Source organism: Sus scrofa, chromosome 1 (genome assembly GCF_000003025.6).
Source record: "Sus scrofa isolate TJ Tabasco breed Duroc chromosome 1, Sscrofa11.1, whole genome shotgun sequence".
NCBI classification, from domain to species: Eukaryota; Metazoa; Chordata; class Mammalia; order Artiodactyla; family Suidae; genus Sus; species Sus scrofa.
The window spans coordinates 79,849,417-79,870,291 of NC_010443.5; the positions used below are offsets into that span (position 1 = coordinate 79,849,417).

The following is a 20,875-nucleotide window of genomic DNA, read 5'->3' on the forward strand; positions in this document are numbered from 1 at the left end:
ATGGAGTTCCCGTTGTGGCGTGGCAGAAACGAATCTGACTAGGAACCATGAGGTTGCAGGTTTGATCCCTGGCCTTGCTCAGTGGGTTAAGGATCCAGTGTTGCCATGAGCTGTAGGTGTAGGTTGCAGATGCAGCTCGGATCTGGCATTGTTGTGGCGCTGGTGTAGGCTGGCAGCTGTAGCACAGATTTGACCCCTAGCCTGGAAACCTCCATATGCTGCGGATGCAGCCCTAAAAAGACAAAAGCCATTGTTGTGGCGCTGGTGTAGGCTGGCAGCTGTAGCACAGGTTTGACCCCTAGCCTGGAAACCTCCATATGCTGTGGATGTAGCCCTAAAAAGACAAAAGCAAAAAAAAAAAAAAAAAAAAAAAAAAGCCATACTACCCAAAGCAATCAATAGATTCAATGCAATCGCTATCAAATAACCCATGACTTTTTTCACAGAATTAGAACAAACAATCCAAAAATTTATATGGAACCATAAGAGACCCAGAATTGCCAAAGCAATCCTGAGGAACAAAAACCAAGCAGGAGGCATAACTCTTCCACACTTCAGGCAATATTACAAAGCCACAGTCATCAAGACAGTGTGGTACTGGTACCAAAACAGACATAAAGACCAATGGAACAGAATAGAGAACCCAGAAATAAACCCAGACATCTATGGTCAAATAATCTTCAACAAAGGAGGCAAGAATATAAAATAGGAAAAAGACAGTCTCTTCAGCAAGTGGGGCTGGGAAAACTGGACAGCTGCACGCAAATCAATGAAACTGGAACACATCCTCACACCATGCACAAAAAATAAACTCCAAATGGCTTAAAGACTTAAATGTAAGACAAGACACCATCAAACTCTTAGAAGAGAACATAGGCAAAACATTGTCTGACATCAACCTTACCGATGTATTCTCAGGTCAGTCTCCCAAGGAAATAGAAATAAAAGCAAAAAATCAAACTGACAAGCTTTTGCACAGCAAAGGAAACTATAAAAAACCCCAAAAAGACAACTTACAGAATGGGAGAAAATAGTTTCAAATGATGCAACTGACAAGGGCTTAATCTCTAAAATGTACAAACAACTTAAACAACAGCAAAAAAAAGCCAACAACCCAGTTGAAAAATGGTCAAAAGACTTGAAAAGAGATTTCTCTAAAGAAGATATACAGATGGCCAACAGGCACATGAAAAAATGCTCAACATCACTGATTAGTAGAGAAATGCGAATCAAAACTACTATTGAGGTACCACCCCACACCAGTCAGAATGGCCATCATTAATAAGTACACAAATAACAAATGCTGGAGAGGGTGTGGAGAAAAGGGAAAACTCCTACACTGTTGGTGGGAATGTACAACAACCACTATGGAAAACAGTATGCAGTTTCCTTAGGAAACTAAATAATAGAACTACCATACGACCCAGCAATCCCACTCTAGGGCATATATTCAGACAAAACTTTCCTTGCAAAAGACACATGAACATGCATGTTCATTGCAGCACTATTCACAATAGCCAAGACATAGAAACAACCTAAATGTCCATCGACAGATGAATGGACTAAGAAGATGTGGTATAGATACACAATGGAATACTACTCAGCCATAAAAAAGAACAAAATAATGCCATTTGCAGCAACATAGATGGAACTAGACACTCTCACACTAAGTCATAAAAAGACAAATACCATACTTATATCTGGAATCTAATATACAGCACAAATGAACCTTTCCACAGAAAAGAAACTCATGGACTTGGAGAATAGACCTGTGGTTGCAGAAGGGAAAGGGGGGGAGGGGGAGGGGGAGGGAGTGGGATGGACTGGGAATCTGGGGCTAATAGATGCAAACTATTGCCTTTGGAATGGATCAGCAATGAAATCCTGCTGCATAGCACTGGGAACTAGATTTAATCACTTATGATGGAGCACGATGGAGGATAATGTGAGAAAAAGAATGTATATATGTGTGTGACTGGGTCTGTTTGCTGTACTGTAGAAAATTGACAGAACAATGTAAATGAGCTATAAAGAAAAAAATAAAAATCATTAAAAAAATAAATCTATCTGTTCCTGGTTTTACTTACATTTAATCTTACTCCACATTTTTAAAGGGTTGATTATTAAAAAATTTATTAGATGCAAAATCTACCATCTTCAACCCATTCTTTTTAGTAATTCGGACCACAGGGGTACATGCTCAATTGCACAGTACATTAGTGAGGAAGTAGCATTAAAAAATCAGGTGGAAAATTTGTTTCAAAAAAAAAAAAATCAGTGGGAGTTCCCATCATGAAGCAGTGGATACAAATCTGACTAGGAACTATGAGGTTGTGGGGTCAATCCCTGCCCTCGCTCAGTGGGTTAAGGATCCAGCACTGCTGTGAGCTGTGGTGTAGGTTGCAGATGCCCCTCAGATCTGATGTGGCCACAGCGTGGGCCAGCAGCTGTAGCTTCAGTTGGACCCCTAGCCTGGAAACCTCCATTTGCTGTGGGTGTGGCCCTAAAAAGCCAAAAAAAAAAAAAAAATTCAGTGAATAAAAGTAACACATGAATTAACCAATATAAAAGTTTAAACATTATACTGTTCATAACAGCACAGTATACAATGTTTTGTACACAGGGAGCATTCAATATGTATTCGTTGAATAGATTCTACAGAAATTTATTTTGAATGTGAGAAGTGTTGCTAAAACTGCACATTCAGAATGAGAACTCTCATTTGTTGGAAAAAAAACATACAAAATACTGATGATCGTACTGACTGTAAAATGTTACCATTTGGTATCCACCATCACCTTTCCAGTTAGAACTATGTAGAAGTATTTTTATGGATATACCAAAACTTTTTGATTCACTTGGATGGAAGATTACCTAAAATCTAGCCACCCTGATAGCTATTTTCAAAAAACTATGATCCTATTTTTGTACTCCAAAAATACTTTTATATTTGTGCAATAGGGATACAAGAACCTTGAGAATTTTATTTTCTTCAGAGTGATAAAATCCATTTTCCTAAGAGGATCAAAGGACGAGAAAATTTTTTGAAGTTTCTAAGAGAAAGTAAATGTGGCTCCAAGTTCACTTTCCAAAGCGGGAAGCAGAGATTTTTTTTTCTTTTTTTTTTAAGGATAGCATGGAACTTGAGAATCAGAAAAAGTTTTTTTTTCCAATCATTAATCATGTTTATAATTTGGTTCTAAAATCATTATGACTATACATATTTCCAAAAAGATTTTAGTGTCTTATGTAATCAGCAATGTAGTCACTTAAAAAACATGTGGAAATTGCAGAGCTAAATAGCGGACATGTATTTATTACATTTGGTCATGCCCATACTCTAGGGATGGCTAAATGTGTGTGTATAGTACTCCTTTGTCTCCTCTTAGAAAACCCTCCAGAGCTCTGCTATGAATTACATTGTTTAAATATGTCCACATTCAATTTCGGGAGAGTTATTCCCAAGTCAGTTTCAAACTGAACACATGTTGCATCTGTTTTCTGTTTGTGAATACTGAATGCTTGGCACTTTAATTGGGGTATTTTTCTTTGGAATGAAATAATTTCAAATATTCGCTTAATCAAAACATCAGTTTCCTTTTCCAGTTTCCATCGTGGACTGTTGGTAGGTTTCCCAGACCTGGCCTCCTGTGCGGTGGTGAGGGACGCACCTTCCCTTGACGTGCAAGAGGGAACAGAGAGCAGCAATAACCGGATCCCTGGCTCATCCCGTCCGCATGTCCCATGCCCTCTAGATTCCACTGACCTGCATTCAAGTGCTCTGGAAGGTCTTAACTGTCTCATATTCTTCTGATAATTCACAAACACTTTTTTCTTAGAAAATTTTAATGGGTGCAGAAAAATTCTCCCCACAAAGTCCTGTGAAGCCACTAGAACCTCACAGCTCTCTTCCCTGCCAGATGCAATCAAAAGCTTTTAAGGACCTTGATTTGGGCAGTATATGTGTATAAGATAACCTGGTGACAGGGTATAGGGTTGAGCAGTGTGGATTAAAGCAGAAAGAACTTGGAGGAAAGGAAGGTAAACTAAGAGGCTGTTGTCCATGGGGAAAATGAGGAAGGTTATTCCAGTAGAACTGAAAGAAAGCAGCACATGCTCCTTGGAAAAGCAGACTTCAGAGTAAAAAAGGCCTAGGCTTGAATCAACGCTCAACCACTTGGGAACTCTGACCCCCAACCTCTCCAAATGTTTCTCTACTTAGAAAATGGATGTGAAACCAGCTTGTATAATTCTTGAAAAGACTGAATTACGGTATTTTAAATGCCTACTATATAATGTTAATATATGATCTTAAATAGACAAAATTTAAAGATACTGTGAAGGAAGAAACAAATAAAGCCCAATGGATTGAATACAGGAAATGAAGGAGAAAGATATTCAAAGATGAGGAGTTTCCATCGTGGCTTAGTGGTTAACGAATCTGACTAGGAACCATGAGGTTGCGGTTTGATCCCCGCCCTTGCTCAGTGGGTTAATGGTCCAGCATTGCCGTGAGCTGTGGTGTAGGTCGTAGACACGGCTTGGATCCCCTGTTGCTATGGCTCTGGTGTAGGCTGGCAGCTACAGCTCCGATTAGACCCCTAGCCTGGGGACCTCCATATGCCGTGGGAGCAGCCTAAGAAATGGCAAAAAGACAAAAAAATTAAAAAAAAAAAAAGATATTCAAAGATGAGAACACACCGAGCCCATGAACATCCATTTCTCTGATGTACTGGCCACACAAAAGACACTTTATTTCCCCATAAAAATTAATACTTAATAAACTAACTAAGGAATGATGAGGTGAAATAACTTGCCTTAAATCAGGCACTAATAGTGACAGAGAATAGGACTCCAAGTTTGGCCTTTTACTCACCCCATTCCCTTTCTTTTCCTTCTCTTTCTGAAGAAAAATTGTAGGCAAGGCTGAGCCAAGGAGGGTACCCATAGCTGGAGGAGCCTCAGGGTGGGTTGTCAGAGTCTGAGCAGGCTGAGGGGCATCCACAGAGCTGAGCAACTCTCTCACTCCTGCCCAGACAGCCTGAAGTCACTCAGCGGCGCTCACTGGGCATGGGCTGGGCCAGAGGTTTCAAGATGGCTTCACTCATGTGTCCAGGTGCCTTGGGGGTGGGGAGGGCCGCTGAAAGACTGGGCTCAGCTAGGACTCTCAACTGGAGTGTTTGTAGGGACCTTTCCAGCAGGGCAGTTACAGGGTGGTCAGGTTTCTTACAAGGCAGCTGGGTTCCCCTGAAGCGCATGTCCCAGGAGCACAAGGAAGAGGCTGAATGCTGTTTTATGCCCCAGCCTTGCAAGATCTGTACTGCTTTGGTTGAAGCAGTCAAAGCCCACCCAGATCCAAGGGCAGAGGACCTAGATACCACCTCTTGGTGGGAGGGCTGTCAGAATATGCAGGCAGTTATTAAAAGTGCCACATCCCCTTAACTGGTCTTACTGCTTTCATTCCTGCCTCTCAACAATTTAGTCACCACACGGCAGCCAGAATAACTGTTTTCAAATGTGAACCATGTCACGTTACTTTCCTGCTTCAATCTCCTGAGTGGCCTCAGTCTTACCTGTGATATCTCCCACAGGCTCCTCTACCCAGCTCCGCCTTGCGCTCTTCTCTTGTGCTTTACTCCACGGGCTCCAGCCACACTGTTCTTTCCATTTCTCAAATGTACTAGAGTTTTGCTGCCGCAGGCTGCTGCGTGCTGCTCCCTCTGTCTGGAGTCTGACACCCAGCTCTTCATTAGGTGAATTACTGCTCATTCTTTAGACCTCAGCTGAAAAGTCAGACTTTGCTGACACCCTTTCTCCCTTCATCCTCTCTCCCTTGCATCTCAATCTAATTTAATTTCCTCTCTATTCTCTTCATGCCACTCCTTCCTTCCCATTATATAGCTCTTACCACAATAATAACTACCTAAGTGTCTGCATGTGTGCTTATTTAACGTCTGCCTCTTTCATAAGATGAAAAGCTGGATTTAGGGGCCAATGCTATGAACACCACAGTAAATACATCATTTAGGAAAGGGTGTTAACATGCACATTTTTTAAGGCGAAATGTGCACAGCACAGAATCGAGCATTATAAAGTGAACAATCTGGTGACATTCAGTGCATTCACAATGTACAACCACTTCTATCTAGTTTCAGAACATTTTAATGCCCCCCTAAAGAAAATCTCATATCCACCAAGTACGTATTCCCCAACTCCCCCTCTGCCATAGCCCCTGGCAACTACCAATTTGTATTCTCCTGCTAACAATTTATCTGTTCTGGATATTTTACATAAATGAAATCATACAATGTGTAACTCTTTGTGCCGGGCTTTTTTTGCACTTGGTCTTAATGGTTTCAGAGTTTATCCACATTGTAGCACCTATAACATTTATATAAGTCCATAGTTTTTCCTTGTGTCTTCATCTGGCTTTGGTATCAAGGAAAGACTGATTTCATAGAAGATAGTGTTCCTTCCTCTTCTACTTTTTGGAAGAATTTGAGAAGGATTGGTATTAATACTTCTTTAAATGTCTGGCAGAATTTACCAGTGAAGCCATTTGGTCCTGAACTTTTCTTTATTGGTAAGTTTTTGCTTGTTTTTTTGTTTTTACTGCTGATTCAATTTCAATCTTCTTTACTTGTCATGTCTATTGAGATATTCTATCTCTTCTTGAGTCGGTTTTGATAACGGAAATGGAATTTCTCCATTTCAACTAGGTTACTAAATTATTGGCACAAAATTCTCCACAGTATTCTCTTATAATCCTCTTCATTTCTGTTAAGTTTGGCAGCCATGCCTCCACTTCCACTACTGATTTTAGTTATTTATGTGTTCTCTTTTATTTATTTATTTATTTATTTATTTATTTATTTATTTATTTTTGCGGCGGTACTCACAGCATACATAAGTTCCCAGGCCAGTCAAAGCAGTGACCCTCACTACAGCAATGACAATGCCAGTTTCCTAACCCACTGAGCCATCAAGAAACTCCCTTCTCTCTTAGCATAGCCTAGCTGAAAGTTTGTCAATCTTGTTAATCTTTTCAAGTTTGATGAAATATACAAATCTACAAATCTAAGAAGCTCCATGAACTTGAAGAGTTATAAACACAAAGAGATCTACACTGAGACAGAGTAGGGTCTCACAGTTCAGCATGAAGGCTTTCATTTTTTTTCAGTGTGTCACCTCAGGTCTTAAGTCTCTGAGGCCAGAGCCAATCTGGTTCAACTTCTGCAGAGGGCAAATCTCTTCTATTGGGGTAGAGGAAGTGTGCCTTGCAGGCTTCTCAGGGTAGGTATTTAGACATCTAGCTGCTCCTCTTAAAAACATTACCAGTCTTCCCATTTTTATTTCCGATCAGCACTACAGCTTTCAGCGATGCCTCCCATTCTAAGCCTTTCTGAGTTTTGGCAAGGAACTGACTGCTTCCTGGCTTTTACCCTTGCAGGAGTAGGTTTCTTTCTTTCTTTTCTAAGTTGTTTTAATTTTTATTTTTGGTTTCTTTCTTTCCTTCCTTCCCTTTTCTTTCTTTCAGAAGTTTTCTATTTCCTTTTTTAAAATTATTTTTATTTTATTTTATGCTTCCTTCCTTCCTCCCACCCTTTGTTTCTTTCTTGCTTGCTGGCCTACACCACAGCCACAGCAATGCCAGATCTAAGCCGTATCTGCAACCTACACCACAGCTCACGGCAATGCCAGATCCTTAACCTACTGAGGGAGGCCAGGGATCGAACCTGCATCCTCATGGATACTAGTCAGGTTCATTACTGGTAAGTCACAACAGGAACTCCAAGAGTAGGTTTCAATCACCACTTTCTGTTAACTTTCCAAAATGAGCATTTCTCTCCCATTCTCCTTCTGGATTTAGTTATTAACCTTTTCTTTTCTTTTCTTTTTTTTTAACCTATTAGTGGTTTTAAAAAGGACCAGAGATAAACTCATATCTCACTTAATCTTTAGATCTATCTGAAGTCCATATTATTGCCACTGTATAGATGAAGAAACTGAGACCAGAGTTTAGGAAACTTGTCCAAGGCTACAAAGATACAAAGTGGTGATTTTTATACTACCTTGTAGTAGTAAGCTATACTTAGCATCACTAAGCATAAGTAGTCACAATTCATTCTCATGTCATCTGGTTTCAGCAAGTGTTCTTTATAGAAAAGTTTTCTTTATAGCATTCCCTCTGTTCTCTATGGTAAATACAAGAAGTTCACCCTCCTAGTGCTCACACCCCAAGACCAGACAGGTTCATTATTTTCACCTTTACTCATACTCAATATTCTAGAGACACAGGAATCTCTGTGAGGTGATTACTAGCAAAGTTTTAAAAAGCAGTAAAGAGGAAACAAACTGGTGGTGATAGTGGCTGAGAGAGATTTGAAAAGTTGTGCAGGAAGCAAGAGTGGATCTGCTTCTAAGAGGGCCAGACAAGAGTGACTCAAGCCCAGCCTGCCTGAGCCCATGGAGAGAATGGTTTTTCCTCTCCATTGCACACAACAGCTAATACCAGAGAGTCCTTTGGAAAGAGGATCAGGGCAGTTATGAATTTACTTCCTCTCAATTCCAGGTAGATCCTACAGTGCCTGTACGGCAATATCAGAGTTGACTCTTTCAAGTATCTCTACTTTGTCAGCTGGCATGATACCAAGCTTTTCAGTAGAGTGTGTGTCACCAGGAGGGGCTTCTCTTCTCTGGTTCTGGTGTGCTTTTCTCACTCAGCAAGTGCTTGCAGTGTGAATGGCTTCTCCAGCACCTGGCTCCTGCATCACCAGTCAGTTCTCTAGCACTTGGCCCCATCACACAATGGTCAGCAGCATCTCCCTAGCATTGTAGAGGGAGAATTCATGGCAAGTTGTTGGAGGGTGGATTTCCAGCATGTTCCACCCCTGCAGTACCCCTGTGACTTCTCTGTCACTCAGAGAGCCATGAATGTGTCCTCACCAGAGCTGGATCTGCCTTGGGTGGAGGTGATGTGCTATTCTTTAGACAACCTCTCTCAGCCCTAGGGGCTCACAGCTCTTACTCCTGTGGGAGAATCTCTGCAATTATTTTCGTTTTGTAGGTTGCCCACCTGGTGTGTATGAGATTTGATTATATCATGAAATTGCTCCTCCAACCAGCTTGTTGTAGCTTCTTTGTCTTTGGATGAGATTATCTTTTTTTTGGTAGGTTTCAGTCTTTTTGGCCAATGGTTGTTCAGTAGTTAGTCATAATTTCAGTGTTTTCATGATAGGAGGTGAGCTCAAGTCCTACTACTCCTCCAGTTTGTCTCCTAATCTCTGCGAAATTAGATTACCCACTATAGTCACAAATAGATCTGAAATAAAATGAACTTATAGTGTTTTCTATCTAACTCTAGAAGTAAGAATCATTAAATTAAGATACCTAATGCTTTACCATTTACTTAAAGATGCATCATGTGCTAATTTGGCTTTCAAATATTTTTCAAAAATGTATTCACCATCAAAGGGGAATAATAGCACAGGGAGTTTTCTTGCTGCTCAGTGGATTAAGAAGCATTATCACTGCAGTACCTTGGGTCTGCTGTGATGGGGGTTCGATCCCTGGCCTGAGAGCTTCCATATGATGCAGGTGCAGCTAAAAAATACAAAAGGAGTAGCACAGAATTTGCACTTAAGCTTGGTACGTATAAAATTAACTATACAAGTAAATATGTCTAAAAATAATATTTTCTTTTTTAATTCACCAAAAAGAAATCTTATTTGCAACTGATTGATGGGGAGGATGATAGCTAATAATGCTTTGAATTTAAGATTACAAAGAAAATCTTTTCCTGGAAAATACTATATGTCCCCCTCAGATCCCATGGAAATTAGAAATTCAACCTGTTTAAAAGAATATAACTTCTGAAAAGCTAATGAGATGTAGGCTTCCCATTCTTGCACATGGAGGGCTGTTTTCTACCACAGGAGCACACAAGGGTGCTTTGAAGCACCTTCATCTCACCTAGAATCTAAGCTAAGGCAACCCAAGTTTGAACTATCATTCCAGGCTACAGAATAAGACTTTTTTTTTTTTTTTTTTTTGCTTTTTTAAGGCCACACCCGAGGCATACGGAGGTTCCCAGGCTAGGGGTCAAATCAAAGTGACAGCTGCCAGCCCACACCACAGCCACAGCAATGCAGGATCTGAACTGTGTCTGTGACCTACACCACAGCTCACAGCAACGCCGAATCCTTAACCCACTGAGAGGGGCCAGGGATCAAACCCGCAACCTCAGAGTTCCTAGTCAGATTTGTTTCTGCTGCACCATGATGGGAACTCCAGAATAAGATTTTTGAAGTGCTTTTCTTACCTAAGGGCATAGCAGTTCAATTAAAAAGGACAAAAGAGAAACTCTTGTCTCTTAAACACTAGTTGCCAGAACATGGTGACCTCTTATTGGTATTTGTCAGGCAGAAGCAATTTTGAGAAATGTTTTCTGTTTTAACTTAGGAACTACTTTTCTATATTTGCCTATTTATTGAAAAATTTCAACTTCACAATGGCCAATTAAGCATATGCAACTTGACTGGAGGTTGCCCCTGAAATGTTGATTTCTGAAGAAACAAAAAAGGTAACTAGTTTTATGATACATAAGAGAAGTTGGAAGGTTCTGATTTATCAAGAGAACCAAAATTCATAACCCAAGAGAGATTAGAGTCTTAGAGTTCAACTCACTCCTAAACACATACCACTGGTCACAAGGTAGGCCTGGCAAAAAATACCCATTCAGAATTTTACTATTAAATTTACTTTTGAAATAATTTGTACATATTTCCTCAACAGAGTAAATATCCTTAAATTATTAAATAAAAAGGGCAAAAACACAATCTAATCAAGAACTCAGGTGTTCCTTATAATTTATTCCACCAAATTCCAATTAGAAGTGACTAATAATCATGGAGTTTCCATTGTGGCACAGAGGAAATGAATCCGACTAGGATCTATGAGACTGCGGGTTCCATCCGTGGCCTTGCTCAGTGGGTTAAGGATCTGGCATTGCCATGAACTGTGGTGTAGGTCGCAGACACAGCTGGGATCTGTCGTTGCTGTGGCTGTGGTGTAGGCCAGCAGCTGTAGCTCCGATTTGACCCCTAGCCTGGATCATCCATAGCCGCAAGCACAGCCCTAAAAAGCAAAAAAAAAAAAAGCTAATAACCAAACTCTGCAAAGTTTTCTAATGTCAAAGATCAAAGAGGTTATGTACTTAGTTTAGTAACAGAAGTTGTGGAACAAGAGTCATTGTCCCTGCATATGAACTTCACTATACTGAGCTACATTTCTCAGAAATCAATTTCAATTTTCCTTTTCTATCGTGTATTTTAAATGATTACACTCCCAGCCAAAACTGAAAATTACTCTGGCTCTAACATTCATTTCCGTTCCACTTCTTTCCCCCCTCCATTCTACTTCTGACTAGAAAGGTTACAAGTAACATTTACTATCAGGTACACTCTACTGTGTTTTATTGAGTGTAAAGCTCAGGAATTAGTGTTATAATTGTTTTATTTAAAGAAGCTGTTAATGAGCGTTACTCAGCTTGTTCAGTGGACAACCAAGTGACTAAATGAAAAACTGCACAAACAATAGAACCAAATTTAAACAATGGAATATCTGCCATCTTGTGGTAAGGTCGAGGAAGTGCAGCAACAGTTGAGCAGCTTCTAAATATTGTTACTTCCTGCGTATTCCTTCACTCTAACATTGCTACTCATGCAACTAGTCAATGACAATATAAGTCTTATTTTTTCCATAATCCATTAGCAACATTTTGCTTGACAGATTTCAGCAGCACGAAGAACCCTCTAAAGTTGCCAAATCTCAGTAACTTCCTTGTTGAAACCAGTTCTCAAGACTGCTCTCCGCCTTCCAAAGCTTAGTAGTTTGATACAAGTAGGCACCAATCTGCAACAGAAGGCTCCTAAGCAATTCATTTGATATCTAAAGAAACACTTCAAGATTTAAGATTTCCCTCATCATTCTGGCCTCATCTATCTCCCTTCACCTGACCTAACAACAATAATAGTTAACACTTACTGAGCTTTAACTATGCATCAACTCAACCTTCACAATAGCCTTAATCAGGTGAGGAGGACTATCTTCTTTAAGAAGCAACTGAGGCAGAGAGAGATTAGCAACTTGCACAAGATTGTGGAAAAGAAGAAGGGATCTTTTTTTTTTTTTTTTTTTTTTTGTCTTTTTTGTTGTTGTTGCTATTTCTTGGGCCGCTCCCCTGGCATATGGAGGTTCCCCGACTAGGGGTTGAATCAGAGCTGTAGCCTCCGGCCTACACCACAGCTCACGGCAACGCCGGATCGTTAACCCACTGAGCAAGTGCAGGGACCGAACCCACAACCTCATGGTTCCTAGTCGGATTCGTTAACCACTGCGCCACGACGGGAACTCCCAGAAGAAGGGATCTTAAGCCATTGAAACTTACTACTTGTGACAGCATACAAAACTTTCACTTAAAACCTTGAAAATTCATGTCATTTATACAATATAAATAAATGCTATGAATCTTAGGTATCAGAGAAGCTTCAGTAGTAATATTACTGAAGCCAGAGAAACCAGAAGATACAGGTAAATTGCTTCAACATAAGAACTTCAAAAAATCTCCTACTGACAGAGTCCTAGTAGCTTTGGTTATTACATAACTACCTTAGAGTATCAACGCAGATTTGGAAGGCATCAGCCACGACACAAGAAAATGAGATATTAGGAACAACTCAGTAGTATCTTCATTCAATTAATTAAAGGGTTCCTTTCCCACCAAGTTGAGGTCTTAAAGTGCCATTAAAAAAACAAACAAGGAGTTCCCAACTGTGGCATAGTTAAGTAACAATCCAGGGTTGTCTGTGAGATAGAACAGGCTTGATTCCTGGCATGGCACAGTGGGTTAAGAATGTGTGGCATAGATTGCAGCTGCAGCTCGAATTTGATCCCTGACCCAGGAATTTCCATATGCTGTGGGTGGGTGTGGCCAAAAAAATTAAAGATACATTTTAAAAATACAACAATTAAATGGTAGGGATGGTTAACAGCTACTTTACGTCCATCAGGACCACATGATTCTTCCGGATGACTAACATTCTTATCTTTGGTGTTAGAGCTCTTAGCCACATGGCAAATCTTCCTTCTCCTGGAAAGAAATGAAACTAAGATAATCACTAATGTCCCAGCAATACTGAACTACATGAACCTGCAAGTCATCGCAAAAAATTTGAGACAAGGAAGACAGATGTAAGGTCGTGTAAAATTTATATCCCTTTGACTAGAAATTATCTGCTCATGTTTTTATTAATTAAAAAAAACTATACCATGAGTTCCCACTGTGACTCAGTGGTAAAAAACCCAACTAGTATCCACGAGGATGCAGGCTCAATCCCTGGCCTCACTCAGTGGGTTAAAGATTTGGCGCTGCCGTGATTGTGGTGTAGATGCCAGTCAAGGCTCTGATTCCATATTGCTGTGGCTGTGGTGTAGGCTGGCAGCTGTAGTTCCAATTCAACCCCTAGTCTGGAAACTTCCATATGCCGCAGGTGTGGCCCTAAAAAGACATAAATACATACTTACATAAATAATACACATTAACAAATTGAAGCATAAAAACATGATCTTAATAGATGCAGAAAAAGGTTTTGATAAAATTCAACATTTATTTATGATAAAACTCTTCAGAATGTGGACACAGAGGAAACATACCTCAACATAATAAAGGCCATATATGACAAAGCCATAGCTAACATCATATTCCACAGGGAAAAGCTGAAGGCATTTCCTCTAAGACCAGGAATAAGACAAAGATGTCTACTCTTGTCACTTTTGTTCAACATAGTTTTGGAAGTCCTAGCCACAGCAATCAAAGAAAAATAAAAGAATCCCAAATTGGAAAGAAGTAAAACTGTCACTGTTTGCAGATAACATGATGCCCTTAAGAGAAAATTCTAAAGATGCTTCTAGAAAACCATTAGGGCTTATTAATGAATTTGGTGAAATTAATACACACAAACCTGTTGCATTTTGATACACTAACAACAAAATACTAGAAAGAGAAATTAAGGAAACAATGCCATTTACCACTGCATCAAAAAGAATACCTAGGAATAAACCTAACCAAGGGAGCAAAAGACCTTCAAAACCTGTAAGACAGTGGTGAAAGAAGCTGAAGACAAAACAAAGATATGGAAAGATACACCATGTTCTTGGATTGAAAATATCAATAATCTTAAAATGACAATCCTACCCAAGGCAATCTACAGATTCAACGCAATCCCTTTCAAATTACCAATGGCATTTTTCACAGAACTAGGACAAAAATGTTTAAAAATTTCTATGGAAATGAAATAGCCAAATAGCCAAAGCAATCTTGAAAAAGATCATTACAATTATCATATATACATTGTTATATATCATATACTTATTGTATCATATAAAATATATAATTATCAACAGTAGAAAATTGATAGGACACTGTAAGCCAACTATAATAGAAAAAACAAAAATCATTTAAAAAACAAATAATAAAATATAATTACAATTAATGATAATTTATTATCGAGATGTAATTATAATTTAAAAAGAAAAATGGAACATGATAATTATGATTGTAATAATGATCACTATTATAAAAATGCAAATCAAAATTACAATGAGGTATCACCTCACACTGGTCAGAATAGCCATTTTAAAAAGTCTACAAATAATAAATGCCAGAGAAGGTATGGAGAAAAGGGAGCCCTCCTGCACTGTTGGTGAAAATGTAAATTGGTACAGCCACTATGGAGGACAGTATAGAGGTTCCTTAAAAACTGGGAAGAGTTGCCACATGATCCAACAATCCCAATCTTGGGCATATATCTGGAGAAAACTCTAATTGGAAAAGACACATGCACCCCAATATTCATAGTAGCATTATTTACAATAGCCAAGACATGGAAACAACCTAAATGTCTATCAACAGATCAATGGATAAGAAGATGTGGTACATATATACAATGGAATAAAGCCATTTGCAGTAACATGGATGGATCTAGATATTATCACACCAAGTGAACTAAGCCAGAAAGGAACAAATGCCATATGATACTGCTTCTTTGTGAGATCTAAAATATGACACAGATAAACTTATTTATGAAACAGAAACAGATTCAAAGACATCAAAAACTTACTTATGGTTACCACAGGGGAAAGGGAATTGGGAGGGATAAATTAAGAGTTTGGGATTATCAGATGCAAACTACTATGTAGGAAATAAATAAATAACAAGGTTCTGCTCTATATATGGAACTATACTGAGTAATTTGTAATAACCAATAATGGAAAAGAATTTTAGAATATATATATATACACACACACAACATAAATATATTATATATATGAATCAATTTGCTATACATCCAAAACAATGCTTTGTAAATTAACCACACTCCAATTTTTTAAAAAGGTTGAAAAAATTGTGGAATATTCACCTGGTCCAGTATTCGCATCACCACGAAAGGAGCCGATGCTCCAAGGCTACCAGTTTCACAATCATATTTCACAAATATTTGCATAAAGTGATTTTGTATATTTTTCTCTTTTTTTTACATGAAAGGTAGTTTGCCTGATGTCCCAAGACTTTCTTGAACTTGGTTTTTTCATTTAATGATGTTTTTACCTTGACCTCTATATATAGTACATAATTCTCATACTTGTTATATAGTATTTTTTTCCTAAGTATATTCAAACCCATCTCTGCTGAAGATTTAGGCATTTTCAAATGGTCATTTTAATCATTTACTTTAAACAATGTTGCATAATGAAGACTTGAACATCACATTGCACTTAAAGTATGTTATATTTTCCAACATGAAATTTTAAATCAGATTATTTGATTTTAACATAGAATGTTAAATGAAGTTAAAGGTTATACTGACCTACACACCCTACTGCAATACATGACAATTTCCTTGAACCCTTCCAGTTTTTTGAAATTTGCAACATACATTTAAAAGATTAGGTTAAACAATTTATGCATCATCACAGCTTTTTAAATTGCATATTTAAGAACTATTTGCACTTCTTCCCAAGTTAACTGTTCATATTCTTCAAGCCTTAAAATACCCTTTTCCTACTATCTTTAGATAACTCTTGAACTGTGACATTATAATTCTGTACACTCCCCACCCCATTTCTCAATTAGAAGTTGCTGGCTTACAGAATTCTATTTTCAGTCAAATATCAATTGTTTCTTTTATAGTCTGGGTTTGGCATCATACTTACAAAGGCCTAGTACCTTCTCAAGTCTCTTTTGGTTGGTTGCTCATAATTAATTTCATTTTACCATTCCAACTTACCTGATTCTTCTGGTGGAAGGCATAAAACTGTTTTTCCATTTGGCTACCCATTATCCCAACATCACTTAAGGAAAAATCTCTTTGCTCACTAATTTGAAATAGTTTTATCCAATATTAATTTCCATATGTATTAGGCTATTTATCTTGACATTCTGTATCATGATCTTTTTCATTATACACCAGAATAACTTCTTCACACTTCTATTTCTAGAAATTTTTGTTATTGGTATTGCAAATGGGGTCTTCCTTCTTCAACAGATCTTCTGGTTTCTGTATATTAATGTTGCACCAAGCCACCTGGCTGAACTTGCTGATTTCGCAGCATTCTCTTATGGCTTCAGTTTTAAGTAAATGCTTCTATTCGTAAGCAGGAAAACAAAACATTATTGTGACCAAGGAGGTTGATTACAGTATTGAAAACATTTTTTTGGCATAAACTTACAAACAGAACACTAATACAGAGCAGTTAAAATACAGCTGTACTAGTTCAACAGTAGATAATTACAAGGTAAAGAAGCAAGTGTATATATGAATACCATTTATTTCACAAACAATAAATGCAAGCCACTGCTCCACTAATGACAGGACATAATTTTTTTTTGTCTTTTTGTCATTTCTTGGGCTGCTCTCGTGGCATATGGAGGTTCCCAGGCTAGGGGTTGAATCAGAGCTGTAGCCACCGGCCTATGCCAAAGCCACAGCAACGCAGGATCCGAGCTGTGTCTGCAACCTGCACCACAGCTCACGGCAATGCCAGATCCTTAACCCACTGAGCAAGGTCAGGGATCGAACTCGCAACCTCATGGTTCCTAGACAGATTCGTTAACCACTGCGCCACGACGGGACATAATTCTTAAGGTTCTAAGGTTTTATATGCTGACAGATACATGGCGAAAACACGGACAAGATGTGGTTCATTCTGAAAAGTGGGAGGGGAATTAAATGGCAAAGTGGATAAAGAGAGCTTCAACTTCTGTGTTTTTATTTAAAGAAACAAACAAAAAAAGCTTGAAGCAAATAAGACAAAAGTGAAGCATCAATTAAATACAGGTGGGAAAATGGCTGTTCACTACAAAAGCCCAGGTGCTGTAGTAAATGTCTGAAGTATGTTGTAACACAGGGGCTTTTAAAGAAACATTTTTTTAATCTCAAAATAATCAATTTGGGCTTGGCTGAGAGAGTTCACTGATTTCAGCAAGTTTCTCAAAAAAATTGCTTCCCTTATCTTAGTAGTAGAAATCACGCCATTTATCTTCTTTCTACCATCAGGATGCAAAGCTCTGGGAGCAGCCATACAATTTCCATTACAGTCAGTTGCACAAAGCCTTAAAACAATCAATAAATTGAATGATAAATGACTTTGAGTGTTTATTCCCTTGGTTTGAAAACCTGGGTGTAATAATGGAACCCAAATATCATGAGAATGCAGTAGAAGAACCAGGTTTTCTCCAAGCAGCAGGTTTTTATTTTAGACTTACTATAAATACAGAAAGGTTCCTCTGATCAAATACAACCATACAACTCCTTGTCTACTTGGTATATACGTAGGGATGGCAAAAGTCACGTATAGCTAGTTTCCTCCTCTGATTATAGATTTCTTTTTTCAACTCAATTTCCATTTTCAATTTTTTGACTCTTTGGTTCAGCTCAAAGATAACTCCTATATCTCAATTGCATAGCTTGTATCATTAATTTCAGAGATAAATTATGATAATGAGATATCAATCTTCAATATTAACCAGTTAACCTATAAAGGACAAGACGGCACAACTCCTATGATACTAAGAAATAACAATATGGAAAATACTCTTTGCTGAAGAAACGATGTTGCATGTTTTTGAAGCTGTAATCAGTATCGTTCACCTATAGTGTATTCTATTTCTAAAGAAAAGATCATGTCACTAGCTTATGAGAAAAGACTCCATGTTGTAATAAACAGACAAAAGACAATCCAAGTACAATTTTTTAATAAAGATAATTACAAAAGATGGAAAAATCAGCTCAGAAAGGCCAATTACTTCTTTAATAGATCAGGTTTTTGACATAATAATGCACATCAATTTTAAATACTATCACATAAAGCATGGTGGAGAAAAGAAATTTTGCTTCATAATTAGAAAACTCACAATAAAACTTGCCAAGAAAAACAAAAACAAAAAAAGCAATTTTGAAAATAAATACAGTCCATGCCAAAGTAGTATAAAACGAAGCCAGATGTCTTCAAAAAGAAAACATTTTTCTTCCCAATATTTTCTCACTTTTTTGTGGTTTCTGAAATTGGTGAAACTCTCAAATTCAAGGGTTGCTGAGCTGTTCTGATTTGGCTCTGTTAAAAGAAGCATCATGAAATATTAATAATGGTACAATCTCAGTTTAAATGCACTGACCAGGACTATGGGCTCATGACAAAAACAAGCTGATAGTGCCTGAGTGTTTTTGGAGTACTGACTGCCTGGATCTTTCTAGTGATTTTACAATCTACTCCTACTTTACAGGATATAAAGACTAGTACAAAATTATTAAGCATGTATTACATGCTTTCTGACAATAAAACTCAATTTTGGTTCTTTTTTTAAATTATGTTATGCTAGCCAAGTGCTTCTTAAATTTACCTGTCTCGCGACACTAAAAAAATTGTGTATATAAGAATAAAAAGCACCACAAAGGTTCAGGAGTGCCCATGTAAAAGTAAATAGCAAAAAAAAAAGTCTCAGATAAACTGATCCATATTAAGTTACAATACTGATTATTGTAGTCAAGCTACATAAATGAAAAATAAGCAAGTAGATGACATACAAAAGAATGATTAAGGTAATCTATATTGTCTTATGCAACATTACAGACTAAAATTCAGAGCATCTCATAACAACTTAATGATGTTCCCAGGTTCAGTTCAACATTTCTCAAAATACATGTATACCCCCCAACCCTGGTAAATGTGTTAATTATTTTTATAGTATATAAAAATTACTAGGTAAGGAATATACCTTACCCTTTGGTATCTGTTTTTTCACCACTATTGTCCTTGGATTTATCTTCTTCCTTAACATCTAAAAACAAAAAAATTGGGAAGAGATTAACACCTACTTCGAAATATAAAATACATATATTTTAAAATATATCTTACTTAAAATATAAAAAACTGTCATATACAATTGTACTGTTCATGGATTCAATAAGTAAATAAGCTTTGTGTGACAGGCTGTGCCAAAATGACAGAGGTTCAATGTGTACTTTGTACTCCTGCCTTTCCAAGTGGTCTTCTATGGGATCAGAGTTACAGTCAGGAAGTGCATGAACCATGAACTTCAGCCACAGACACTGCAGGGCACTGTGGGAGACCAGGAAAGGTTACCAGGAGAAAGTGACATTTGAGATGTATTCTGAAGAATGAAGAGCTTCTGGGTAGGAAAAGGGGAAAAGTATCTTAAATACAAGGAAAATAGACTTTGAGGAAAGAAAAAATTAAGTTGGGACTTCCCGCCGTGGCTCAGTGGTCAGCAAACCCGACTGGAATCCATGGGGGACTCGGGTTCTATCCCTGGCCTTGCTCAGTGGGTTGAGGATCCGGCGTTGCCGTGAGCTATGGTATAGGTCGAAGACATGACTCAGACCCAAGGCAGCTGTGGCTCTCATTCAACCCCTGGCCTGGAAACCTCTATCTGCTGTGGGTGCAGCCCTTAAAAGACAAAAAGACAAAATATAATAAGAAAGAAAGAAAAAATTAGGTTGGAAGGAAGAGCTAAAAGACCAATGTGGCTGGAGTACTATGAGAAAGAGGTAGTAGAATTAAATGAGCCCAGAGATACAGCAGAGGCTAAATCCCACTGTTTACATACCATTAGTTTTTAACCCTATGTAAGTACCAAAACTATCATTTTAATAAGTTAATGAGATAGTAGGACTAATACTATACACTCAAGATTACTTAAACAAATTAGCCCAAACATGATTTAATTTTCCTTTAGCTAAGCAAATGAACTGAAGTTGTGACGTAATGATTATAATACAAACACATGGCAGTATGGTTTTTATGACATTTGTTTTGACTTCTGGCTTAATTTTGGATAGGCAAATCTAAAAAACTCCAAGAGCAAATAGGATGGGGGGGGGGGAAGAAGTGACCCTAACTTCAGGTTTTGAACTACGTATTTTAAAAAATGTTTTCTACGGTAATACTTCTTTCCTCTGACTGCAAGATTTTAACAAATGCAAGACCCTATAAGAAGAATTTCATTACCAAATTAAAAAAAAAAAACCCAAATATCAATTAATATCAGCAACAAAAGTATTTAAGAGCAAAATACTATGAGATTAATCCACCACCAGGCCATTAAGCCATATCAAAAGGTACTCTCATTTTCAGCAAGAACGGCAATGAAAGATAAAGCACCCTAGTGCACCCATTTTCCCATTTGGAAGAAAAAGCACAGAAAAGACAGATTTTAAAATGAGAAGAAACACCAAAAAGGAAAACAAACAAAATAACCAGACAGGACATACTGACAGTAAGAGAAAAGAAAAATACT

General features: G+C 38.0%; 1 protein-coding gene across 1 annotated transcript in view; it reads right to left on the reverse strand.

Moving 5' to 3' along the window:
* The window catches only part of HDAC2 (histone deacetylase 2), a 33,885-nt gene continuing 31,306 nt past the window's right edge, over positions 18,297-20,875 (reverse strand). The window contains exons 13-14 of the mRNA XM_001925318.6: positions 19,339-19,396; positions 18,297-18,672 (exon numbers count right to left, since the gene is read on the reverse strand). Of these exons, the coding sequence (XP_001925353.2) occupies positions 18,642-18,672; positions 19,339-19,396 (89 nt within the window). The 3' untranslated portion in view covers positions 18,297-18,641. The remainder of the gene's footprint in view (positions 18,673-19,338; positions 19,397-20,875) is intronic.